The 26847-nt window shown below is 45.5% G+C and overlaps 1 protein-coding gene across 3 annotated transcripts in view; it reads left to right on the forward strand.

The window, feature by feature from the left end:
• Positions 1–26847, forward strand: part of ASAP1 (ArfGAP with SH3 domain, ankyrin repeat and PH domain 1) — a 334855-nt gene that overhangs the window by 214848 nt on the left and 93160 nt on the right. For all 3 annotated transcript variants that reach the window (XM_069600954.1, XM_069600955.1, XM_069600956.1), the window contains exon 5: positions 7611–7756. In XM_069600954.1, coding sequence (XP_069457055.1) covers positions 7611–7756 — 146 coding nt within the window. The remainder of the gene's footprint in view (positions 1–7610; positions 7757–26847) is intronic.

Below are 26847 nucleotides of genomic sequence, written 5' to 3' on the forward strand. Positions count from 1 at the left end.
AAACTGACAAGCACAAGTTGCTATGGACTCTTGGTGTGGAAGATAACTTGCATAAAGATCTTGGAAGAGAAGCTAGGCTCCCAGGAAAGAGAATACAGCAAACTGAGGAAGTGAGTCTTGCTTTGGAGGGAAGAAGGGGCAAACTCCAGGAAATGGTGAAGGACAGGGAAGCCTGGCGTGCTGCAGTCCGTGCGGTCGCAAAGAGTCAGACGCGACTTACTAACTGAACAACAGCATCAGGGGCTCCAACAGTTAGCCAAGCCTATTAGACTCTAACCAGTTAGAGCCTGTTAAGGGCACAGGCTTGGGGGACTTCCCTGGGGTCTAGTAGTTAGGACTCCGTGCTCTCACTGCTATGACCCTGGGTTTGATCCTTAGTTGGGGGAAATAAGATCTCCATGTTTCATAAACAGCCAGTGTAAACCAGGCAGAGAGAGGCACATTATAGACTCTTTTCATCCATTGTACATAATAACTCTGTTAGGTAGGTATTACTGCAGTTAAGCAGAGTCATCAGAGATGGCACAGAAATTGCCCCAGATCCACAGCTGGTAAAGGGGAAGACCAGGCTTTGGTCCACAGTTGTCTTACGTACCTTCGTTGTTGTGTTAGTCACTCAAGTCGTGTCTGACTCTTAGCGACCCCATGAACTGTAGCCCGCCAGGCTCCTCTGTCCGTGGAATTCTCCAGGCAAGAATACTAGAGTGGGTTACCATTCCCTTCTCCAGGGGATCTTCCTGACTCAGGGATCAAACCCAGGTCTCCTGCGTTGCAGGCAGCTTCTTTACTGTGTGAGCCACCAGGGGAACGTCTTATGTAACTTGGAGCCCTCAAAAAAAAAAAAAAAAAGCCATAAAATTTGGATTCTCTTTGAACGTCCATCACATCAGAACTTCAGCCCTCAATCTCAGGGTGAATAGAAGTAGTAAAAGTAAAGATATTTTTATGGAGAGTTGCTATGTACTTTCTGGATATCATCCACCACAGTTCACATACAAAGTCAAGACCCAGAAAACTTTGGTGCCTTTTCCCAGATCACACACGGCCAGGCAGGACCAGAGGGAGGTTCACACTGAGGTCACCACACCACCCAGAACTGTGTCCCTCCACCAGGTGTGATGCCTCTGTGAGCATTTGATTGCGGTGGTCCAGGTTGGGGCTGCTCTTTAGGAGGGATTTATGATGAGTGCCTTCCAGGCCTGATACTCATTAAATAGAAATAATCCTCTATGATCGGCTAGTGTCCTCTGTTGTTGTTACTGTTGCCGTTGTTTTCCCCCAAAGAGCTTTCACATTAATGATGACATCTTTTACCTCTTGGTAGGCAGCCCCCAGGAGTAGGCTGGGTAGGTTTCATTAGACCTGTTTTTCTAGATGAAATTAAAGCCCCCAAGAGCCTTAGTCACCTGACCAGGGTTGCATATAGGTCGCACTAAGACCTCGATTTTCCAGTCCCTCCATCACTTGACATCTGGCTCAAATTAGGAAGTAACTAGGGGTTCCAACTGCCAACTCATTGGAAAAGACCCTGATGCTGGGAAGGATTGAAGGCAATCTGCAATGAGATGGTTGGAGGGCATCATCATGGACGTGACCTTGGGCAAACTCCAGGAGATGGTGAAGGACAGGGAAGCTTGGCACGCTGTAGTCCTGCAATTGCAAAGAGTCGGACACGAACAACAGCACCAGGGGCTCCCCAGCACTTAGCCAAGCCTGTCGGTTAAGAACGAGGCTAGGGGGACGTCCCTGGGGTCTAGTGGTTTGCATCCAGTGCTCTTACTGCCGTGATCCTGGGTTTGGTCCCTAGTTGGGGAGCTAAGATCTTGTAAGCCGCCCAGTCAGTCAAAAATAACTCAGGCTCTGCAGTCAGCACGTATCATTACCACTTACTAGTTGTGTCACCGGATGTGACTTGTTTAACCTCCCTAAGCCAACTTCTGCATATGTGAAAGGGGGGTAATATTAGCATGTTCTTGTGAGCATTAAATTCTCAGGAAAAATGTCTAGCACAGTTCCTGGTATAGTGAGTCATCAAAAAATTTAGCTACAAGGGGACTTCCCTGGCGGTCTAGTGGTTAAAAATCCGCCTGCCGGTGCAACGGACACGGATTCCCTCGCCAACCAGGGAAGCTCCTACATGCAGTGGAGCAACTGAGCCCATGCTCCGCAACGAGAGAGGGCACTGCAATGGACTTCTCCCGTGCAGCGATGAAGACCCAGCACGGCCAAAAGTAATAAATAAACCTTTTTAAAAATTAGCTATCATTCATTGTTACAATTATTATTGTTATTATAATAATCATATTATTGTCATGGAACAGGAGGTCCATCTTCCCCCCCCCCCCCTTTCTTCTTGCTATTCATCATTCAGTCTTTCACGTAATAGATTCCACGTAATTATTTGTGACTCGTATCCCCATAGCCATGACCATCTTTCCTGCGCCTGTCAGTGGAAAAAGATAAGGTCTGGAATCCGACGAAACTGGGTCCTCACCTGGCTTCACCGCTGAGTCTCCCTTTTCTTATCTGTAAAACAGCTGCCTTAGGTTTTAGAATATCCTCTGTGTCGTTATTAAATGACTGGGACAGAATCGGAGGTGGGCTTGGTGGGCCAGTCAGGGAGGGTTTGGGAACGTTTCCCGGGTGGGTGAAGTCTAACAGGGTGACAGTCAGGCAGACACCCCTCAGAGAAAGGCCTGTTTCATCATTGCTGTGCTTCTGAAAATTCTAGGGAAGGCCTCACTGGAGAAATACAAGATATTTTAAAGAACACTGTATTTAATGTATTCCCAAGGCACCTGTTACTGCCAGCCACTAGGAGTGTAAACTCCTGAGTGCAGACATCACCTTCTGAATATTGTTGGAAGCCCCTGCCCCCCAGCCTAGGCCGGGCAGCCTGCTGTTTGTCCCCATCACTGTTGTTGCCCTTGTCGTGGTAGAAATGTATCGAGTCTGCTGTATACCACTCGGTATCTTACTCCATCTCTGCCATGCTCCTGTGAGGTCAGTACCGTCATCACCTCCATTTCATAGCATGGGAATGAGGTTTAGAAGAAGGTGAAGTTGCTGGGTCAGTGCATCACGAAGTGTCAGTAATAGACCTGAGTGTGTCTCACAGCTCTGAGAGTAAAAAGTGCTAATTTAAGTTCCCTTATGCGTTGTGTGGCCTTGGCCTTTTTTTTTTTTCCAGCGTCTTCCCAATGAGGATGATAACGGTACTTATCTCATAGGCTTGTTAATAAGCGTGATTGAAGAAATGCATGTAAAGTGCTCAGTGCAGTGAGCGGCGTGCTCAGCAGTGCTCAGTACTGAATGCTCAGCAAACTAGCAGTTGCCACTGTTACAGCCAGAGTAAGAGGTCACTACCTAGATACTGCCGTGGTGCTTAAATGTGTGTGTGTGTGTGCTGTGCTCAGTCGTGTCCAGCTCTTTGCACTCCATGGACTGTGGCTCACGACTCCTCTGTCCGTGGGATTTTTCAGACAAGAATACTGGAGTGAGTTGGTATTTCCTCCTCCAGGGGATCTTCCTGATCCAGGGATCAAACCCTCGTCTCCTGTGTCTCCTGCATTGGCAGGCTGGTTCTTTACCTGCTGAGCCATTGAGTGAGTATACAAAGGTGATTTCAAGCTGTGCGGAACATATCAGGGGATTAGTGTATCTTCGTCATCTCTCCAAAGTAATGCCAGCAGTTGAAATCCTAACTAAGTGGCCCTTTCTGGTTCAGTTGTTAAAACTATATTATTTTGTTCTTTCGTCAGAACTGAAAGAAGCAACATAGCATTTGCTGTCTTATATTCTGCAACTATACCCTGAATGGCAGAAGGTGAAGTTGCTCAGTCGTGTCTGACTCTTTGCGACCCCACGGACTGTAGCCTACCAGGCTCTTCCATCCGTGGGATTTTCCAGGCAAGAGTACTGGAGTGGGTTGCCATTTCCTTCTCCAGAGGATCTTCCCAACCCAGGGATCGAACACAGGTCTCCCGCATTGTCGGCAGACGCTTTACCATCTGAGCCACCAGGGAATCCCCTATAAATATTAGAAAAACATGGGTCTCCATAAGAGATGGATCAGATTTCTCGCTCACCGTATTTTTTTTTTCTTTCCTTTTATTCCATCTCTGTCTTCACCTGCTTCTCCCAGCCTCTACTTTAAAGATTTATTTGTTTGACTGGGCCGGGTCTTAGTTGTGGCATGTGGGATCTAGTTCCCCAACTAGGGATTGAACCTGGGTCCCATGCATCAGGAACTCGGGAGTCTTAGCCACTGGACCACCGAGGAAGTTCCAACCCCAGCCCCTACGTAACCAGCTTCCAAAAGTCATCCGGCACTTGAGTAAAGTTATTAAAACAGACTGTGCTGCTCTCTGAGATGTCCTGAACCAATGCTCTGTGTCCCAAGTCCCACCCATGCCTACACGGTGCTCTCCTAGCCCAAGGCCTTCATTTCCCTCTCCTTCCCTAAGCCCCTGAGTTTACATTCCTCTCAAATTGCTTACTCTACTCTGTAATCTGTCCCTCCCTTCTGCCTCCACCAGAATCCTGCCTCCTTGCCCTCTGTGCCTATTGAAAGCCTGTTTGGTAAACCCTTAATTTTGTACAAAGGGATGTGTGTGGTTATATAATCTTTCGGGTGAATTGTCGCTGTTGGCTTTATAATGCAGTATGTTAAAAGAATACTTGAAACATGGGAGACCTACATTCTTATGTCATTTGATATGAAACACATCTCGATATTGTAATTAATCATGGGTATAGAGGTAGTGGCTGATAATTTAGGGGCATGTGCCGCCTGCCAGGCACTGTTCTAAGCACCTTTTATTTAACTCCCATCACTTAAACCCTCAGTAGAATTAGTGGTAGTATTCTAAGATTTAGCTCACTGAATTAGCTGTTCTATCTTCAGATGTGTAAAATTTCATATACATGTGTATAGATTATACATGTGGGACTTAAACCAGGTGGTCCTGGTGGTAAAGAACCTGCCTGCCAATGCAGAAGATGTAAGAGAGACAGGTTCAATCCCTGGGTCGATCCCCTGGGAAGATCCCCTGGAGGAAGGCAGGCAACCTATTCCACTATTCTTGCCTAGAGAATCCCATGGACAGAGGAGCCTGGCGGGCTATGGTCCATAGAGTCACAAAGAGTTGGACACTGAAGCAACTTAGCACGTATGCACATACAAATGTGGTTATTACATATAGACATACACTCTTGTGAGTGTGTGTGTAGATAGATATATATATATGGCTAATGATTTGAGACCTCACTGACTCAATGGACATGAGTTTGAGCAAGCTCCAGGAGTTGGTAATGGACAGGGAAGCCTGGCTTGCTGCAGTCCATGGGATCACAAAAAGTCATACACAACTGAGCCACTGAAGTGATTCATTTGTGGGCTAAACATACAGGACCCATGATCTTGCCCAAACTTATCCAGTCTTACCTTCTGCCTCTCTCATCATATTTTTTATTTTACCTACCTGATAAGCATAATTCTTCCCAGAGTTCTGGTGTGGGTTAAATACAATATTGTGAAAAGCATTTGGGTCAGAGAAGGTTCTCAGCCAACTTCCTATGACCTTGCTCTCTGCCTTGTCCAAGTCCATCTTATTTTTTGGTGAATCTGTCATCCCTCATAAACTGAGAGCTTCTCATACAACTTCCTAACCCCTCCCTGAAGTCCAAATTCAGGATAATGGCTGTGGCGAGGAAGGGGAGAAGAGGTTGGAACTGGGTAGCGTGAGAGGGAGAGAAGAAGCATCCTGAAATAGTTTATGTCTTAACTGGTTGGTAGGTACCTGGGTATCCTATAATCTAAAGATTTCAATGTATCCTTTGAAATGTGTTCTAATTTCAAGCAGACACAAAGCCTGCCACGTAAAGCTTGCCCCTTAGGTTTTAATTCTGAGACCCTTCCTTTGAAAGCGGTTAAACAGGTTTCTGAACCCCTTTTTTGCTGACCTCCAGAGCAGGAAAGCATGTCGGGCAGAGTGGGCTTCTCAGGGGCGAGGTGAGGCCCTTGGCCTCAGACAGCTTACTAAGGAGGTGCTGGGGTAGCTCCAGCTTACGAAGGAGGCCAAGCGTGGGCATCCTGTCTGCAGCTGATGTAGCCTTTCTTTTGTGTTTCTCAGAGCAGCTTTACGGGAGGTAACTAGACCTGCATTTTATCTTTTTTAATATCTCAACCCGAAATGCTGACATCCACCCTAGGCATCATGCATTTCTAATGTGGTGACAATTAGAAGGCTGCTCAGGCCTCGTTTCGTTTCGCTTGATGCTGTGATGCTTGTTACCTTTGTCGTATTTTGACTTCTTTCTGGGGCATCCACCAGTCCAGGCTCACACACACTGTTGCTCCCAGGCAGTTACTGAGGGTGTGTTAGAGAGTGAAATATTTTTAAATTATTTAGTGTTCAATTATTGAACAACCCAGGAGACTTAAGGAGTGAATGCTTCTTAAAGTCCCGAAAGGGTAATCGACGAATCCAAGTCAACACCTCTTTACTGAGCCCTAGCTTCATAAGCTGAGCTCCCTGACACGTGAGTGGTGTGTGTTGGGTGCGAATGCAGAGGTGAGCCACTGGGAAGCCCTGCCTCTCGTTGTTTGGGGGCAGGGAAAGAGCAGTACTTACACGAATATGATGTGACGTGGTGGAAAATACCACAGTAGCGGTACAGAGCGTTATGGGCAAGGAAAAATCATTGCCAAGTAAGGGGAGGCTTACAAGAGAAAGAGCTGTCGTTTGAATTAAGCCTTTAAAGGTATGGTTCTGATAGACGGTTTTGTGTTCATTTATTCTTTTCATAAATATCATGCATCTGCTGTGGACCTCCATATAAATTCATGCTTCCCTGCACTCCAGCACAAGGAAAGAGATGTGCAGAGCTGAGCACGGGGAACTGAAACGCTGCCACGTGAGGCTGGCACCACTTGCGCTCACACGTCCTTGGTCGGTGCCGGGTTACTTCAGGGTATGGGGATGTGCAGTACCCCTTTCTGTAAGCCTGCAAGGACTCAGAACGTGGGGAGGGACAGTGTCTGCCCCGAGACTCACGGGATCAGACGCACAACTCCCCAGGATCACACTGGGTGCCGTGCTGGGAACAGACCAGAGGCTGCAACAAGGAGCTTTTGCAGGAAGGGTTGTAGGGATGGAGGCAAGAGATGATGGGCGGTGTTGGATGATGTTGATAGTCATGGGAGCGGTGAGATGTTGTCAAATTTTTGTTACATTTTTAAAGGTAGAGGCCAGGGGACTGCATCTGGGGTATGAGAAAGAAAAATCAGGTCTGATTTGTTTCCTGACGATCATAGTTTCTTAAATGCTTGAAAATGGGATGGTAATTTGACCCCTTAACCCGTGGTGCCTCTGTGGATTAATTGGGGGTATAAATGAACTCAATGCTCTGAAACAAAAGAGGGGAGCTGCCTTTGATAGAGTGAGAACACTCAGCACACTGCCAGCCACCTTCTAGATACATTGAGTGAAGAATGGATCCAGCTTCTCTGCTTTCTTTTTGAGAGTGTCTGGTGATCAGCCAGTGTTCAGAGTAGCTTGTCACTGTGGCACATAACAGCTCAGACTCCTCTTTCTTCTTCTTTTCAGACCATGTACAAAATGAAGAAAACTATGCACAAGTTCTTGATAAGTTTGGGAGTAATTTTTTAAGTCGAGACAACCCAGATCTTGGCACTGCTTTTGTCAAGTTTTCCACGCTTACGAAGGAACTGTCCACACTGCTGAAAAATCTGGTAAGCCATTTCGCAAGTAACGTTTAAAAATTGCAGCCTGATCAAAGGAAGCAAGATCATAAAGTGAACGAAGTGATAATCCTCTCCCCAGCCCTTGACCCTGGGGTCAAAAGAAGAAAACTAAAAATAAAAAGCTTTTTCAGTCCTTGATATGGAGTCACATTTAAGGAAAATGCCTTTGGGAAATGCCTAGAATTTGTACCACTGGCCCCACTTAGAGCAGGTAGAGAAACTGGTTAACCTGAACTCTCTTCCACATTCCCCCATTGTTTGCTTTTGTGTTTGTTTAGACAAGCGTTAGTGACTTTGGCCTTTTAATTTGTTGAAAGAATGGGGATTATTTCTGTGTCAAACATGCATGTCACCCTTCACTTGTATGAAGACCATCACACATTTCAGCCCTTGATTTACAAATAATTAACTTCTCCCAACTTCCCATATCCTTTTAACATCCTCCCAAGGAAAAAGATTTTAAGGGTTAGGGAATCTATGGTTTCAGAAGTAGATGATGACAAGAAGAATCCCTAAAAATCTAAGATACTGGAGCTGCTGACCTAGGAGCAGACATGAGGATTGTTTAGTCACCAAGTCATGTCCAACTCTTTGCAACCCCATGGACTGTAGCTGGCCAGGCTCCTATGTCCATGGGATTTCCCGGGCAAGAACAGTGGAGTGGGTTGCCATTTCCTTTTCCACTGGGTCTTCTGGACCCCAGGTATCAATCCTGTTGTCTCCTGTGTTGCGGGCAGATTCTTTGCCGCTGAGCCATCAGGGGAGCCCAGAGCGTGCAGTGTGGTCTGGCTGTCCCTAAATCCTGCACACCAGCCTCCCTCACTCTCACACTGCGTTCATAGTGAGAAAGCTTCATTCTGTCTAGCACGACCACCACAGCTGTGTACGAGTTAATTTGTAATCAAGCCTCCGTTCCTAAGTCCCAAGAGGTGGGGCAGTGGGAGATGGAAAGATGCCAAAGGAAAACTATATCATAATTTTGTTGGCTCCTTCCTGAAACGGAGGAGCTGTTTCCTCCTCTTCATCTTCCCAGTCTCAGCATTGCATCTTTGCCTACTGTAAAGACCCAGAACTCAAGCTTAAAATGCCTTGATCCTGAGTTAGTTACCCATATCAAACAGACCTCTGTGGTCTTACATGAGACCCTTGTCGCAAATCTGCTTGGTACAAACGGCTACCTTACAGGTGATTACGCTTTATTGTAAAATAAAGACAACCTGGATAATTTGACCAGTCAAATTCTTCGTTTTCCTGTCCCATGAGATGAATATATGTATGTGTCTGTCATCCTGACAACTTAATTTTAATTGATAGTTTCATGCCACTGAATTAGTCTTACACAGTGACAACTAATCATAAAGAAAATAAAGGTTGAAAATAGAAATAGGTCTTCAGAAACTGGAGAAAGGATAATTCTGACTGTAGGGCCTTTGTGTTCCTAAACTTCGGAGTTTATTTGACAAACCCATGATGTTCCTGTAATTCTTGTATCATTTAAATCTCTCCTACTCAGATAGGGCCTCCCATTTCTTCTTCCTCGGGGCATCGCCTACCTTTTTCCAGGTGGCGTTGCCCAAAGGTGCTACGGTGGGAAGAAAGGAAGTGAAACAAGACTCGGACGTTTCCCTTTGGTCATAGCTGGTAAAAGGCTCCCGGCTCGGGAGGAAGTTCTGTTTTCCCTGACATGGGTGTTTTCACCCATGAAATAGAGTATCTTGCTAACCTTTCGTTGCCAGGAGACGAAATATGTTTAGTTTAAGTCAGTAGCCATCACGTCCACGTTTCCTGGGTCAATTCATCTCCACACTTCCCTGTCCCGGAGGTTCCTTCAGCGAAGAGATTCCTGTGTGGATTTAATGCCATCAGTTGCCATTCAGTCATTGTCTTCGTTTGCTTATCTCTGTGCAGAAACAACTGATATATATATATATATTATTTTTTTATTTATTTATTTTTTTAAAGATCTGTGCATTTTCTGTATCGGCTACTAGGTCTTCATTGCTGCTTATGGGCTTCAGTAATTGCGACTTGCTGGCTCAGTAGCTGTGGCACGCAGGCTTAGCTGCCCTGCAGCGAGTGGGATCTTCCCAAACCAGGGATCAAACCCATGACCCCTGCATTGGCAGGTGGTTTCTGAACGACTGCACCCCTGGGGAAGTCCCGCCACTGATGCTTTTTGAGCACTCTGAGGTGCCTAGCAGCGTGCTTCATGTGGATTTCGCACAGAACAGTGTTTGACATAGTGGTGGTTGTTATACCTCGAATCCAGGTGAGGAAACTAAGGCACATTACGTCAGTGCCTTGTTCAGGCATGCTGTTAGTTACCAGACGTGAACCCCGCACGCTGGCTCTGCGTCCATCATCCTTCCCAGGCTTTCCCCGCCACCTGGCACCTCATGCTCTGGGCGTCATCTTTCCCTAAACATCCCCCACGCTGCAGGCCTCCTCCTTCCAGAAGTCTAAGAAACAAATCAAAAGAAATTGCTGGAAGGTTTCATTCAGTTAGTTTAAAACAAAACATAGTCATTTTCCCAAAAAAGGTGGTGGTGACAGGGAGCTCCCTGGTAGCTTGAAGGAAAAATGAAAGTTGCTCAGTCGTGTCTGACTCTTTGTGACCCCATAGACTATAACAGTCCATGGAATTCTTCAGGCCAGAATACTGGAGTGGGTAGCCTTTCCCTTCTCCAGGGGATCTTTCCAACCCTGGGATTGAACCCAGGTCTCCCACATTGCAGGTAGATTCTTTACCAGCTGAGCCACAGGGGAGGCCCCACTGGTAGCTTAGTGATTAGGATTCTGGGCTTTCTGTGCCATGGCCTGGTTCAGTCCCTGGTTGGGGAACTGAGATCCTTCACGCCTTGCCATGCTGCCAAATGAAAAAAAAAAAAAGATGGAGAAGGTGGTGGCATTTCCACTGCGGGAGCAGATAGAAGGATCAGTGTGTGCCATAGCCGGTTACTAGGGAAACACTATTCTGATTGAATAAAGTCAGTCCCAGGAGTTTGTACAGCCTGACAAGAGCCAGCAGCTTCTGCTTCCCTTTTTCTGTCTTAAAGGAAAGGGAAGAAGGATAAGGTCACGCCCCAGAGCAGGGGGACCAAGGGAAGCCAAGCCCCTCAGGGAGGGAGGGGTTGGTTGCAGCACCTTCAGTCCCCTCATGAGTTTGGAGGGAGCACCCCTGGGAACCTGTTTTTCTCAGGAGATTGCTGAAAATCCTACTTACTTAGGCTAGTTAAGGTGAGAAGATGGGAAAACTTCAGCAATAATGGATCATGTAGAAAGCAAGATGAAAGAAGATACTTTGGCATTTTTTAGACTTCCTAAATTTATCCTCAGTTCAGCCAGCAAATACCCAAATATCTGTTGTGCTGAGGTCTATAGTCATGTTATTTTCTAATGAAATGTTATTTCATTAGAAATGTTATTTTCTAATTAAGAGATTGCTTTTAATGGATATTTCCATAATTTATATTTAAACAGTTATTTTTATGGGGGGAAAAGGGGTAGGTTTTAGGGTCAGGTCTAGCATTCTGCCTTTAGCAAACACTAGATCTAGATAGAACTTCCGTTAGTTGTGCTAATGACTTTTAAGCAGTCTGTATGACAAGCATATTGTGTTTGGGAGTTTTCTGTGTAGGATTGGTTCTGAAAAACATGAGCTCACTAAGGGCTGGTGACTCTCTGAGTCACCATTTAAATTTTTGTCTCTCCATACTTGCGGCGATTGTGGAAGGTAGGGTGATCAAGTGAAATGTTATTGTGAAGATCTCAGGAGCTGCATAGACGTTGCTGTCAGCATCACATGAGCTGAGGCTGGCTTTTATTAGCTAACTGAAGTCTGAGGACTGCAGAGTAGATGGCAGTTGCAGCTGATGGTCCTGTGACCTCATACTGATCACGCCCCAAGCCAGGTTTAAGTAACTTGCTTTTCTTGCAGCTCTTGCCCTCCACGTAAGAGCTTGTTTTGTTTGTTTGTTTTGCGTTTTGCTGCACCACATAGCTTTCAGGATCTCAAGTTTGCCAACCAGAGATCAAACAGCAGTGAAAGCACCAAGTCCCAATCCCTCAACCGCCAAGGAATTCTTGAAAAGGGTTTTTATAAAAAGATCTGTTACCTTTGATTATAGGATGGGAGAGGCTGTGCATGTTAAGCAATGGGAAGAACACAGGTTTTGGTCACAATCAGACCTGGAGTTCCAGAGCCCAGCTTTCTAGCCTAAGGCAAATCATTTAACTTTTGTCTAATGCTAGTTTCCTTATCTGTAAAAAGAGATGATGGTATCTAATTGTTTCTTGATAGTAATGAGACTTCATTGAGATCCTGGAGGCAAATTACCAAGCACAATACCTGACAGATGGAATTCACTTAACACATACAAGCTTTTATTATTGTTGTTTACATCCTCTCACTTGAGCTTCCCTTGTAGCTCAGTTGGTAAAGAATCTGCCTGCAATGCAGGAGACCCAGGTTCTGTTCCCGGGCTGGGAAGACCCCCTGGAGAAGGAAATGGCTACCCACTCCAGTATTCTTGCCTGGAGAATCCCTCCGACAGAGGAGCCTGGCGGGCTGCAGCCCGTGGGGTCTCAGAGAGTAGAATGCGACTGACTAAGCAGGAGCACAGTAGACGGGATGCCAACGGCCCGTCGGATGCCATGGCAGGGCCCTGTGCCAGCTGCCATCCTGCTCCTGTTTCTCTGCAGCTTGCGAAGTGTCGATGCTTTCTTCCCTAGTTTCTCCCTCTGGTTTCCCTCACTGCGCTTGTGCTTACTCGCTCAGTCATGTCCAACTCTTTGCGACCTCATGGACAGTAGCCCACCAGGCTCCTCTGTCCGTGGGATTCTCCAGGCAAAAATACTGGAGTGGGTAGCCTTTCCCTTCTCCAGGGGATCTTCTCAACCCAGGGATGGAACCCAGGTCTCCTGCATTGCAGGCGATTCTTTATCATCTGAGCCACCAGGGAAGGCCTTCCCTCATTAGTGGGTTATATATATATTATATTGGGAGACTCTTAGCTAGCAGTTCTAAAACTTTTGGGTATTAGGATCCTAATGTTAAAAGTGATTGAGGCCACCCAAGAGTTTGTGTTTATGTGGAATATTCCTATCCCTGTTTACTATCTTAGAATTTAAAACTGAGGCATTTTTTTTAATGTATTAATTCCTTTTGTTGTGATATGTTTTTTAGTTGAAGTAGACAAAATTACAGAGAAAAGTACTTTAAGACCCTTTGCAGGTAATTACCAATATTTTTCTTTGATACTATGGCAAAACAAAGCCAAAGGCTATGGCACCCCACTCCCATGCCCTTGCCTGGAAAATCCCATGAACGGAGGAGCCTAGTAGGCTGCAGTCCATGGCGTCACGAAGAGTTGGACACGACTGAGCGGCTTCACTTTCACTTTTCACTTTCATGCATTGGAGAAGGAAATGGCAACCCACTCCAATGTTCTTGCCTAGAGAATCCTGGGGACGGGGGAGCCTGGTGGGCTGCCGTCTCTGGGGTCGCACAGAGTGGGACACAACTGAAGCGACATAGCAGCAGCAGCAAAACAAGATTATGATTCCTTAAAAAGGTTAGTAGCAATATGAATTTGAAACCATGTAACTTTAAGGATCTGGGAACTGTCGAGTCCATGGTGGCAGAGTTTTTCCAAAATTTTAACCTTTCTCTGGAAGTTCCAGTTCTGTCATTAGCAACAAATGCTGCCACCTGTTTACCTTGTAGTGATGAGTGATTCATTTTAAAAAATGTTTGCCAAATACCCAGGTTTCAATAGCACAGTTCATCGGTCACTCTTTTATGGGAAAAAAAGTGGTATTCTACTAGAAAACTGACAAAACCAGCCAGTTCAACTAGCAACTTGAAAACCTGCATTCCTCAAGATCGCCGTTGCACTTTGGTGCACCTTGGCAGTTCTTTACATCCTATGTGTCCTGTTTCATCAAACAGAATATTAAAAAAATATATCATGGCATGTTGGGGTGTAGTAAAAAATCAAGCATTTCTGCTGTTTCATCGTGGACTTTCTTAAAGGAAAATGGCCTTTTTGCAACTTTTTGTGAATCTATCATTTTTCTTCAATTTAATAAAGTTAACAAAAATGTAAATGAACAGATGTTAGTCAGGGAGAGAAAGTTGGGGAAAGTCTTTAATAATACAGCTATTCTTGGAGAGAATCTTCGATAATATAGCTCTCATTGTATAACTTTAATTTCAGAATTTAAAAAATGCACAGACCAAAAACCAAACTCTAGTCTCCCTATTGTTCCTATAGACCAATTCCTACTTCCTTCTGACTCTTATAAATTGTCTAAACCAGCTCCTGTGCCTTCAGAGTTTTTCTTCTAGTTAAAGGCCTCTAGGAGGTCACTGCTCTCACAAGGTGAAGGGATTAACTGTGTCCTCCCGGAAGTGAATCCCTTCGTCGTGTTTGCTGTGTCTCGGGAGTGCTGCCTCCTAGTGGTGAGAGGCCAGAGAACCACGGACATAATCTGTTTTGTTGACGTTTTTAATACCTTTGCAGTGAGGTTTTAAATGCCTGAGCTTTCCTTCGAAGTATTTTTTGGAGGTTTGGTTCATAGCCTGCTTTGTTGATAGTAGCAGTTTTTAAAAATTATTGGAAATATTCAGAGTTCAGTCTCTCTGAACTCATCCTTCCGATGCCTTCCGGAAAGGACACAGGCATACTTAACGGTTGATTCATGTTGATGTATGGCAGAAGCCAACACAGCATTGTAAAGCAAGCATCCTCCAATTAAAAACAAATAACTTTTTTAAAAGAAGAAAGTGTAGAGGAAGTGACAAAAAAGGGAAAAAACCAAAACTTTCCTAATCTAAGTCAGCTCCGGATACAGCAGATTATTTTGCTGTTACTGGAACTTTGGCTGTTCTTTGCTTCCGTGTCTTTATCCATTCAATCCCTTCTACTTCAGATGCCCTTCAGCTAATGTATTAATAACTAACGCTTCCTTGTAAGCAAAAGAAGAAGGAGAAGAGCTGGGTGCTCTTGCGTTTTCAGTTGTCCCTAGGTTTTCTTTCAGAGAAGGCAATGGCACCCTACTCCAGTACTCCTGCTTGGAAAATCCCATGGATGGTGGGCTGCAGTCCATGGGGTCGCTAAGAGCTGGACACCACTGAGCGACTTCACTTTCACTTTTCACTTGCGTGAATTGGAGAAGGAAATGGCAACCCACTCCAGTGTTCTTGCCTGGAGAATCCCGGGGACAGGGGAGCCTGGTGGGCTGCCATCTATGGGGTCACACAGAGTCGGACACGACTGAAGTGACTTAGCAGCAGCAGCAGGTTTTCTTTATTTTTCATTTGATTAAATATACAGTGCCAGAATTGGGTTCACTCTTTTTGTGTGCCTTTTTCTTTTTTTCTGTAAAGTCATCACTTGCTAAACTATGCTGGATGTGCTTATACCCAGCGTCAGGCCATCATCCTGTGATCCTGACAAAGAAGCAAAGGAGTCAACAGAGCCCTGCATCCATTTAATTACCAAACCACAAAAATGGGACAGGAAAGGAGTAATTGGTGGATTGAAGTAGATTCTCAGTGGGCAGAGGCAAACCATTTAAACCGTATGCCAAGAACCCCGATGTAGCAGCAGTTATAGAAATAAATGGAGAAGCTCTTTTGAAATTGTCGGAGGTGCCCAGGAGGATTCCAGTCCAGCCAGGACTGTGTGTGCCTCCTGGACAATTCTGGAGCTTGCATAAGAGCCCAGGCCTCTTTTATCAGTTAGAGGGCAGTTATTGCTTCAGAACTACTGAAGCAAAGCAGAGGTTTCTCCAGCTGCGTAGCATTTCCTGTTTGCAATCTCTGACTGCAGGGCATTGTGGTTTGGGTTAAGGATTTTTTTAATTTTCCTTCTTTTCTTCCCCTTCAAATGAGAATAGTTGGAAATGTGCAGGTTGCATCTAGACTCACAGCAAATGGATTATTTCTCAAGTTTTTAAAATGTGGAAAAGCACTGAAAGCCTGGGTATCCTCAATGTAATTGATAGCCTCTGGGTGCTCTGAATTATATGTTTTTAAATTTTTATTTTATTTTGTTTTTGGCCATGCCACACAGCATACGGAATCTTAGTTCCCGACCAGGGATCCAACCCATACCCTCTGCGTTGGAAGCACGGAGTCTTAACCATTGGACTGCCAGGGAAGTCCCAGGATAATACATTTTTCAAACGTCATCATTTGGGGAATTGCCTTGTGGTTCAGTGGTTTGAACTACCCCCCTCCCACTGCAAGTGCCACGGGTTTGATCCCTGGTTGGGGAACTGATATCCCACATGTGGCATGGCAAAAAAAAAAAAATCATTTGCAAAAATCATTTTGCAAAATGGTAATCCATAATTGAAAGATTTAAGCTTTTGATCTGCCAGGCTTCCCCTCACGTCCTGACATGCCTCGCCACTGACTAGTATTGTGGGACATTTCATGACCTGAGAGCTGTCCATTTGGGGGAGGGTGGGTGAAAGCAGGGAGGTTTTCTTTTTGCTTTCTATTATAAAAGTTGTATGTGCTTACTATAAAAATGAGGGAAATACAGGAAATTCCAAATAAGCAGATAAAGATCATTACATAATTCTTAACTTCTGGGAATACTAATATTATAGTCTGTCCTTTGAAAGTGTTTCACAGATTTATACACAGAGATACTGATAATTTATACACACATTTGTGTGTGTGTGTGTGAGAGAGAGAGAGAGATGCAGCTCCATGGGCTCTTTTCCAGAACTCTTGGGGCTAGATGTTTTTCCAGATTCAGACTTGTACAGATTCCAGAAGAGCTGGCAGGGTGCACTTGCTATATGCAGTGTTGTGTAGCGCCCCCTGGTGACTCCTCGGGTGAACAGTTACATGAAGTAGGATAAATGAGAATTCCCGCCTCAGTTCAAGTCCAGCCTAACCACCACGTGCATTCAGGTCAGGTTTCGCTGCCAAATGTTGGGTTGGCCAGAAAGTTTGTTCGGATAAGGTGTTGGGGAAAAACTCAAATGAACTTTCTGGCCAACCAAGTTTTGGTTTTTTTAAACCTTCTGTTACTCATATATTTTGCATACTTTCTTTTAAAGCTTGTTAGCTCTCCATGACCAGACAAATAAAATGGCAGAATCCACTTCCACAGGCTCCATAGTACTTCGCTGTATAACTAAACCATCATTCTGTGTATAGGATTTGAATTATACATTCAGTACAGGTGTACTTTATCTTAAATACATCCAATATATAGAGATCCTGATATCCTCTGGCCCAATGTAACATGTTTTTCCTTTTTTCAAGATTTACATTAAAAGTGTTTTAGATAAGAATTTCAAAGAATGCATTTGAAACAGTATTGGTTTCCATCTTGTGAATGCTACATGCAGTGAATAACACTTTTCATTTAGAGTGTGTGTGCTTGTGGTTATGTGGCTGTCAAGTGTTGACTTGAAAGAGATTCACAGAACAGCATTTTGATGCTGCAAAAGACAGGTTTTTAGCGTTGTGGGTCTACGAGAGAAGGAAGGAAAAGGAGGAAAAGAAAAAGGAGGATGGAGATGGGTGGAACTGGCATTTGTTGAGAGGGGGTTCATTTGCCAGAGCAGAGGGCTGAGTGTGGAACATGGAGTCTCTGCTTGTGCCCCATGCTTTAGGATGTCCCTGACATTTTGCTTCTGATCTTCTCTTTTAAATAAAGATGGATCTGATCTTATCCTCCAAGCTTTCAGGCAGGCAAAGTTTTCATTATTTTTTATGGTTAACTTTTTGTCTGTACAAATAGCAGTGACAGCCAGTGTTTTACAGTGTGGGCACTACACGCCAGGCACTGTTTTTCAGTCACTTTGCATGGCGTCAGCTAGGATAGGCAAGGCTGTGCTGCAGTAATAAACTTAGCTCCCACATGTGCACCGCTTAACACAGCAAAGCGGTGTTATTTCCGGCTCCTGTCCCATGTCTACCGAGGGTTCAGCTGTACAGTAACAGCAATGCGGAGACCAGGGCGGAGAGAGGCTGCTCTGTCTCCTCTGTGCAGAGGAGGAGAGAAACTGGAGACTCACATGGAGCCATGTCTTTAAACTGTGCTCCTGGCCCCATTTACAGGGGCTCAGAGAGCAGAAAGAGCAAACGGAGGATATGGTGAGCAGTACTGCTCAGATGTGGTGAGAGTGTTGTGCCTCATCTAGAGCCCACTTCGCTCCTCACGTGGAACCCACCAGGTAGCAGCCATAATCATCCTTACTGGACGGCTGAGAAAGTCGAGTCACAGAGCCCCGAGTGGATAGTGGAATCAGCATGAAACCCAGGCAGTCTGCTCCCCACTCTGCTTTTAAGCAGTTCCCGGGACTCCCTGCCTCTCAGAGGATACAGACATAACTTAATGCAGGAGACCCCAGGTTTGACCCCTGGGTCAGGAAAGATCCTCTGGAAAAGGGAATGCAACCCACTCCAGTATTCTTGCCTGGAGAATTCCATGGACAGAGGAGCCTGGCCTCCATGGGGTCGCAAAGGGTTGGACACGACTGAGCAGCTAACATTTGCACTTCTGTACTTTATAGATTTAAAGACTAGCAAACGAAATAGTGGCAGGGATGTTGCAAGAGTAAGGCAAACACTGTTTTTGAGATAATCAACAGCCCTCTGGCTGCATGATGTTAGTCCCAGAAGCCTCCAGACCGCCTTCCCCAGCCCGAATCTGGAGCTGCTTGGTGAAAAGCAAATGCAGATAACTTTCCTTGGCTCAGAAAATTCTGCCAGTCTCTGCCTTGCACCCGCTTCTTTGCTTCTTTCCCCTCTCCCTGGATTCCCATTGCCATCCCAGGCTTGGCCTCCTATCTGCATTCTTCTTGCTTCACATTAAATGTTCTGTCTTGAACTGGTTTGGACTCCTGCTGAACGGTGCCTGCATTTGCCCCTCACCTCCACTTTCTGTGGCCCTCAGATGAGACCACCCTGTCCAGCCCAGACCAGTTGGCAGAGGTGCTGCACAGCCCCACCAGTCTTCTCCCTGATGGATGGGTGAGGGGAGCATGGCTGGGATTTAGGCTCCATGGTACCTGCCAAGTGGGTGCTTTGAGGTGTGCACACCCCGTAAGCCCTTCTGCTCAGTGGCCAGGCTGGGCCCCGTGTTTCTGCTTCCGTCTTGCCTGGAAGCAGGCATATCAGAACGTGAAACACCTTTCCCTAAGTTTTCCTTGAAACACGAATCCCATGCCTTGAGTTCTGGATTGAGAAGCACCACATAATTAACACCCTTGCAGAATTTACTGCGCACACGTGTATATCAAAGGCTAGAGGCATCGTGCAATGAAAGAGACCCGTCCAGTGTTTTCCTGACTTCCTTGACCACCAGCTTTCTTGTCCTATAAGAAGCATTAGCTTCTTCCCATGCACCCGCCCTGAGAAATGCTGCCTGAGATGTTAGGACCAGGCAGGCCCCCAGGCCTCCTGCTGGATCGGGGGGTCCATTTCATCTGTCCTGTTTCTTTGTTTTCATTTTCTTTTCCATTTCACATCTATTCTTCTCGAATTTCTTTCTTTCTTCCATTTCAGTGAATCATTTTCGAGTATTTTAAGCCTCTTTGTTTATGTGTTGTCTCTTAGAGGATTTCCCTGCCTGTGGTACCTTGAGGTTTAAAGCGGAAGAAACAAGCCTCCTGATTTCGTCTGGAACTAGTAGCTGACTCTGTCTTCCACTCAGAGTGAATGGCCCTTTTATTGACTAATTGCCCGGCTGGGTTGAGAAATTGGAAGTTCAGAGAGCTGGCAGGCGTAACACGACTTTGAAGTCAGTTACAACTGAGTTCAGATCTCTGCTCTGCTGTTTCCCAAGCTAGGTCACCAGAGGCAGATTCCTTTATTCACTCACTCACTGCCTCACCCATTCATCCAGAAAGCACAGAGACCCAGAAAGGCTTCCCAGAAGAGAGACCCTTGACCTGAGCCACAAATAATCAATATTTTGTGAAACTCCTCTCGGGCTTGCAGAGGCTCTTTTCTTTAAATAGAAACATCGTACAACACTAAGCGTCGCTTGATACACCTGACATTTCGAGAGATTTAGAAAATACCAACACTTCAGTAGTTTTAAAAAGAAAGGAAAGAAAAGACTTTTTCTAAAAGCGTGGCCTCGACTCAGCCAGCATTTACTAAGTGTCCACTCTGTTCCGGCCTCTGTGCTAAGCTTGACTGTCACCTTCCATTTAAGAGATTGCTTATACAGAATCTTTTAGTAGTTTGTACTAAAGTGCTACTTCATTCTGTAGGGAAAGGTGAATATGGGTTTAGGACCAGATTTTTAAAACTTCCTGTTTTTGCTCCCTACAAGTAGAGAACACTTTTATTTGGTTTCTTAGCAGCACTTAACATCACAGGTATGTGTAGGAAGGTTCTTTTTCTTCACGGGTGGCCTCGAAATACATCAGCTGGGCTGACCAGAGAGAAAGCAGAGCTCAGGTAGTAATGTGAGTAATGAGCAGTGGGGAGCAGCTATAAACACAGATGAAGCTTCACCTGCTAGCCTGTAGCTCACCTCTTGCTGTGTGGCCTGGTGCCAGTCCATGGCCCAGGGTTTGGAGGACCCCTGAGTTAAGAGAAATTCTTTGAATTCTAAAATACTCATTGAAGATCAAGTGAAGTGAGTCTTAAAACGTATAAGATGTGGACCAAGCCGAGAGAGTAGGGCGGTCTAGGCAGAGAAAGCAGCAGGTGCCTGGTTTCTGACCAGGGAAATGAAGACAGAACCTGTCTGCTGAGTGGCATCACCTTGTCCTCCCGGTACGTGGTGAGCCCCGTGTGCTTGTACACGTTTATCAGCTTCTTAAATTGCCTTGACAAGGTTCTTCCTAAGTAAAAGTTTGTTGTAAAGCATGTCCCGTAATGTATGATAAAGATGTTCAAGGAAGGCAAGGAAAATGTGATTCGATGTCAGTTTCATTGTGGTTTTGTTCTAGTTTAAACGTAGCAGATTATAGATGGCATGCATGGAAATGAAAGTAAAGTTCTGAAGGTTGACCAACTAACTGAGTAATCCTCTCAAGCACACTAAAGAAGCCCTTAGGGTCGGCCTGACTCTTTTAAACCAAGGCATACCTATACAGGCTTTTTTCTTCTGCTTTCTCATTTATCTCGATCTTATAAATCTTAGCTGCCCTCCCCTCCCTTTTCTTATTATTATCCTCAGATGAAATCACATAATGCAAAGGAAAATCGTGCTTTCTTTCAGTTTCACTGTTGATGTAGGAAATGATGTTAAATCTAACCCGTCATTTACTTAAATTGAATTAGACAAAATATAATTGCATTATTTTACATTAAGGTATTCTCTTATTCTCTGACACTCCTACACATACCCAGTTTTCTCTGCAAAAATTTCAGTGAAACTGTACTTTCTGGTTAAATTCAGACTTGCTCGTTCTCGGTCCCTTTAGCTTAAAGTGGGAATTTGGTTCTCCTCACCTCTCGCTCACCTCTGTTCTTTCTTCCTAGGAATTATGCCTCAGGCCTTAGGCGAGTGGGTCCCACTCTCTGGCTGTAGGGCTTTCTTCTCCAACAGAGCTTTGGTTTTCCTTCTACTCTGAACAGCTAAGGCCACGGGGCCCAAACTTGCCCTTGCATTGATCTTCCCAAGAAAGCTTGTTTAAAAGCAGGTTGTTGGTCCCCTCTTGCCGCACCTGCTGCCCCCCGCACGCCCCGAGTCTGATTAATAAGATTGGAGATTTTGTTTCTAACAGGTTCCCACCTGGCCTGACACAGTTGGTCCAAGGACTGCACATTGGGAACCACCAATAAGAATTGCTGTCCTGGGCGGAGAGCCCGAGTTCCCTAGTGTTATGTTGTCGTTTAGTCGCTGAGTCGTGTTCAGCTCTTTGGGACCCCGTGGACTGTAACCTGTGGGACTTCCCAGGCAAGAATACTGAAGTGGGTTGCCATTTCCTCCTCCAGGGGATCTTTGGGACCCATTGCAGGCAGATTCTTTACCACTGACCCATCAGGGAAGCCCTCCCTAGTGTTATAGAGAAGATACAACATTTTTCATCCAAATCCACTGCCTTATTATTTTTACTTTTATACACACCACCTGCTTTGTATCTTATAATAACAAGTAAGTTAAATGAGAAATAAGCTGCTGGGTGATTATATCGCCCTCTTGTGTTTCTGTGTCAAATTTCTTTTTAATAACAGCCTATGTAAACGTACGGAGAAGGCAATGGCACCCCACTCCAGTACTCTTGCCTGGAAAATCCCATGGACGGAGGAGCCTGGTGGGCTGCAGTCCATGGGATCGTGAAGATTCGGACACGACTGAGCGACTTCACTTTCACTTTTCACTTTCATGCATTGGAGAAGGAAATGGCAACCCACTCCAGTGTTCTTGCTTGGAGAATCCCGGGGAAGGCAGAGCCTGGTGGGCTGCCGTCTATGGGGTCGCACAGAGTTGGACACGACTGAAGTGACTTAGCAGCAGCAGTATGTAAAAGTAATAGCTAGTTCATTGTTGACAACCTGGAAAATGCAGGGGGGTGGGGAGAGTAAAATAAAAATCACCAATCACTTTACAGTCTACCGTTAAGGGGTTGGGAACTAGCTAGCTAGCTTCTGACATTCTTTCTGTCTGTACATACGTCTTGTTTTCCTGTGACTAGTTCTTATACAGTTGTTGCCGTTCACTTCCTAGAGTCGTGTCCACCTCTCTGCAGCCTCATGGATTGCAGCATTCCAGGCTCCCTTGCCCTTCGCTACCGGAATTTGCTCAGATTCATATCTGTTGAGTCAGCAATTCTATCTAATCATCTCATCCTCTGCCGTCCCCTTCTTCTTTTGCCTTTTACATATCATACAATACTTAAACAATACTGGGCTCATACTGTAGTGCTGTTTTATACCTCCAGTCTTCATTTATTTATATACTCTGAAAATGTTTTCCCGTTTTGTAAAACGTGGTAGCCTAAGAACCTTCGTTTCATAAGAAGCTCCCTAAAGCAGAGCTGCTGAGGGATTTCCCTGGTGGCCCAGTGGCTAAGACTCCATGTTCCCAATGCAGGGAGCCTGGGTTCAAGCTCATTTTTTCATCCATTTACTCAGTCAACAAGCATTTTACTCGACATATATATATTGTGTCTATGCTGAGGACTTGATGTAACACAGTGGTCGACAGAACAATCAGAGCCCCTGTCCTCAAGAAGCTTTGCTCCAGAAAGTGAAAAAATGCAAACCACTGACTCTAGAATGCAGACTATCCTGAAAGAGAACCTGTTCTGCCTGGCTGAGAGTAATGGGAGATCAGAGGGGAGCGATCAGTCTAGAGCTAGACCAGTCAGGACCTCCCTGAGGAAGCGGCCTGGAGATTGGAAGCCCGCTTTGCCAGCAGCCAGAGGAAGAGAGGTCCCGACAGAAGACCCAGCAGGTGCCCGGAAGAAAGACTGTGATGGGTCAAGACACGGAGGGGGCCTGGAGCAGTCGAAGGCTAGTGGGAACTGGTGGGGGAGCCTGGGACATGGGCGGGGGCCAGACCTGCAGTAGGACGGGGCACGCGAAGCCAATTGATGTGATCTGATAAGCACTTTAAAATCTCAACCTAACAGCATGGCAGAGCACAAGAGTCTTTGGAGTCAGTGAAAACCTTTATTAATACGCTGACCGACTCTTTTACTTACTGTTTGACCTTGGGCAGGTGGCTTAACCTCTCTTAGCCTGTTTCCTCATTAATTGGGTGAGACCAAGACTCATCTTAAGAGAGTTGTTTCAAGCAATAACTTTAGACTGTAGTTGACCAGGCTCCTCTGTCCACGGAATTCTCCAGGCAAGAATACTGGAGTGGGTTGCCATTTCCTCCTCCAGGGGATCTTCCCGACCCAGGGATCGAACCTGGGTCTTTTGTGTCAGGCAGGCAGGTTCTTCACCACTGCACCACCTGGGCAAGCCCCAGTAATTTTAGATAACATGTGTTAAACACAATGCCATCTGTCATTTTAATAACTATTTCAGGCTACCTAGGTTAAAGCAAGGTATAACGGGGTACATTATCCTGCAGTTTTATAGGAGGTTGAGATGGGGAAATCACTCTGAAACTTACCAGAGGAGAGAGTGGTGTAATCTGAAGGACACTTGGGAGTCTCCCCTCCACTCCTCCAGCCTCAGAAGACCTGTTTCAGGATCTGAAATGCTATCATTAGATTTTTTTTTTCCCACTATTACTGCTGAGCTTTTCATGTGTAAAGACTCCTAAGAAAATAAACGGGGCTGCATTTTATTATTAAGAGTCTGTGTTGTGCCGGGCATTTTGCATGCATTGCGGGCAGTGTCTGCGTGTCGCGGCCCCTTGGCAGCGTGTGGCGTGGCCATGAATGCCTTCCCCAGGCGCAGCCTGGCCGAGTGCACGTCCCCCGGTTGACTGTGCGAGCACAGGGCACTCTGGTGGCTGTGAGGGTTGGACCTACAAAACCCTGAGCAGGGGATGAAGACGCATCCTTACCTCTCACCCCTTGACCTCTGAGCAGAACCTGTTTCCCCTTAATGCATATGCAACCAAATAAAATAAAGCTTAACTTTTGTTGTTGTTCAGTTGCCAAGTTGTGTCCAACTCTTCACCACCCCACGGACGGCAGCATGCCAGGCTTCCCTGTCCCTCACCATCTCCAGAGTTTGCCCAAGTTCATGGCATCGGTGATGCCATCCAGCCCTGTCCTCCTCTCCTTCTGCCCTCAATCTTTCCCTTAGCTTAATAGGTTCGTAATAGCTGGTAATGATTGTTCATTCACACATACAGTATATCGTAGTTTTCAAAGCATTCTGACACCTCTAGGAAGACAGTGAGGGAAGCAGTTCATTACCTTTAGTGCCAGACCTGGTCTGTGGTTTGATGCCTCCACTTAATAGAGTGTTTAAATACACCTTGCATAGTTCTCAGGAGCCGCCAGTGAAGCAGGCAACCCTGTGTGTCTGCAGTAAAGCAAGAATTTCATTGGCGTCAGGCCCTGGTCCCTGCACACTGGCTCGGGCTCATAGAGGAAGGCGCCAGGATGCCCATTTTCAAATCAGGGAGCCAAGTCAGCAAGTCAGGCAGTTCTCCCAAAGCCACAGGCCAGGAGTGATGCATGGCCTCATGCCTCGCGGCTCCTGCCAAGAACTCTTTCCTCCGGATCTTAAATGCCCTGGAAGACAGCCTGATGCCCAGGCACCAGAGTAAAACAGCTTCACGGTGGTGAGTCACTCTGCAGGGCAGGAAGGAGTTAACACATGGGCCAGAAGACCTAATTTATACCAGGGGACCTCGGGAGAACGCTGGGAGCTGGCTCATTACTTTAATTGGATTTTCCAATGTGCTGAGCAAGTCAGCAGATTCGCATTAGCTTTACTTTCAGAGGAACTGTTTCTGTCTGCAGAGGGGAAAGAGAGAAAGAGAAACCAGTGGGCAGTGAAGAGGGGTTGTCAGAAGTAACGCAGGATGACAAAGCAAGCAGATTACGTCCTCGTTAGTTGATAGAGTTGCATGTGCAGGTCGGTGTCGTAGGTGTCCTGGGGGTACCGTCTGCAGAGCTGCGCTGCTGAGTCACTGCCCCACCCCATCGCCAGGCCCGCACCGGCCAGCCAGCAACTGCCTTGGAGCGTGAAGACCTACAGCTGTCGCTTGGCTCCTGTGTTGGGATCTGATCAGTTAGTGAACAAAACAGAGGAGCCGCCTCCCCGTAGGAAGCATACCTTCTAGAAAAGATAGGCGGGAATCAGCAAACAGCTAACAAGATCATTTCCTAGCTAAGCTCTACAGGGGTAAAGAAAAACTAAGGGCATGGAGGTGTGTGTGTTTTTATACCCAGGAAAATGGCTCATGAAGCCTTTTCCAGTGGCTGGAATTACAAGGGAAGTTTGTATAGTGTCTGGTAGCGTTTAAGCAGTTGTAGGCAAAATGTTTTTCTCAAAGCCAATAGTAACCATAGTTTATGTGCTTAAACAAATCACTTTTGCATCATTGTGCAGGATGGTAGCCCTCAGCCACTCCCTGTCTGATTTACCCCGGATTCCTTGGTGGGCTTGATATGTGTGCTCACAGGGGAAATTGCCCTTTTGTAAGGAAGGAAACAAACAACAGTGTGTTTGGAAAGCACATGCATTTACCACAACTAAACATCACTCCTGAAAGGGGCTTTAGTGTGTTATGTGCTTAATAAAATGGAAAAGATGTACCTTTAAAAACATGCCCGTCTACCTTGTGTAATCTTGAATCACGTAAAGAGCTTATGTTAGTTCAACTCTATTGATAAAGGAAATGGGTTGGGAGTAAATGGGAGTGGAGTAATCAATATAGGACCTCAGTAAAATAAATAGGACATTATTATATAATGGATTTGAAAGGCTGCTTTTAAAAACCTGAGGCTTACGAAGGTGATACCAGAAGTCTGTCCACCCGTATTATTACCGTGTCACACTGACCGCATTGCCCATGGGGTGCTTTTGTTATATATCCGTTTGCAATGAAAAGTTTGCCAAGGCCGTGAAAAGGATTCCTGAAAGAGCTGGGAAATAAGCAAAAAAAAAAAAAGGGAAATGACAGAATCCTTCAACTGTGAAGTGACCTGATCCATCCCTGTCACAGAAGCAATGCCTTAAAAGATCTGAGAGTAGGTGTTCTAGGTTGAGATGGCCAAGGAAGGAAATTTTTCTCTTTAAATTTCTGTCATGAGCGTATTTATTTATTTTAATTTTTCTTTTTTGCTGCAGCAGGTGGCCTGCGGGATCTTAGTTTCCCTTCCAGGGATCGAACCCACGCTCACTTGCAGTGGAAATTCAGAATCTTAACCATTAGACTACTAGGGAAATCCCAGGGAGGAAGTTTAGTTTTGCCCAAATATGTCCTAAAAGTTTTCTTCTCTTGAGATTGCTCTGCTCTTTGACTTCTCTCCCTATCTTTATAAATATAAATAGTTACTATTCTCACAATCTCCTTTGCCAGTTTCTGTAAATGAACCAGCTTCTTCCCAGGAAATAAGAGTTTGTGTACGTTAAATTTTTTTTTTCCTATGGCCTTTTCATAGGCTCATCACTGGAAAGATTCTGAATTCACAATATGTGGTACTTTTGCCTTCTTGGTTTCTTA

The sequence above is a fragment of the Ovis canadensis genome, chromosome 9 (genome assembly GCF_042477335.2).
Source record: "Ovis canadensis isolate MfBH-ARS-UI-01 breed Bighorn chromosome 9, ARS-UI_OviCan_v2, whole genome shotgun sequence".
In the NCBI taxonomy this organism is placed as follows: Eukaryota; Metazoa; Chordata; class Mammalia; order Artiodactyla; family Bovidae; genus Ovis; species Ovis canadensis.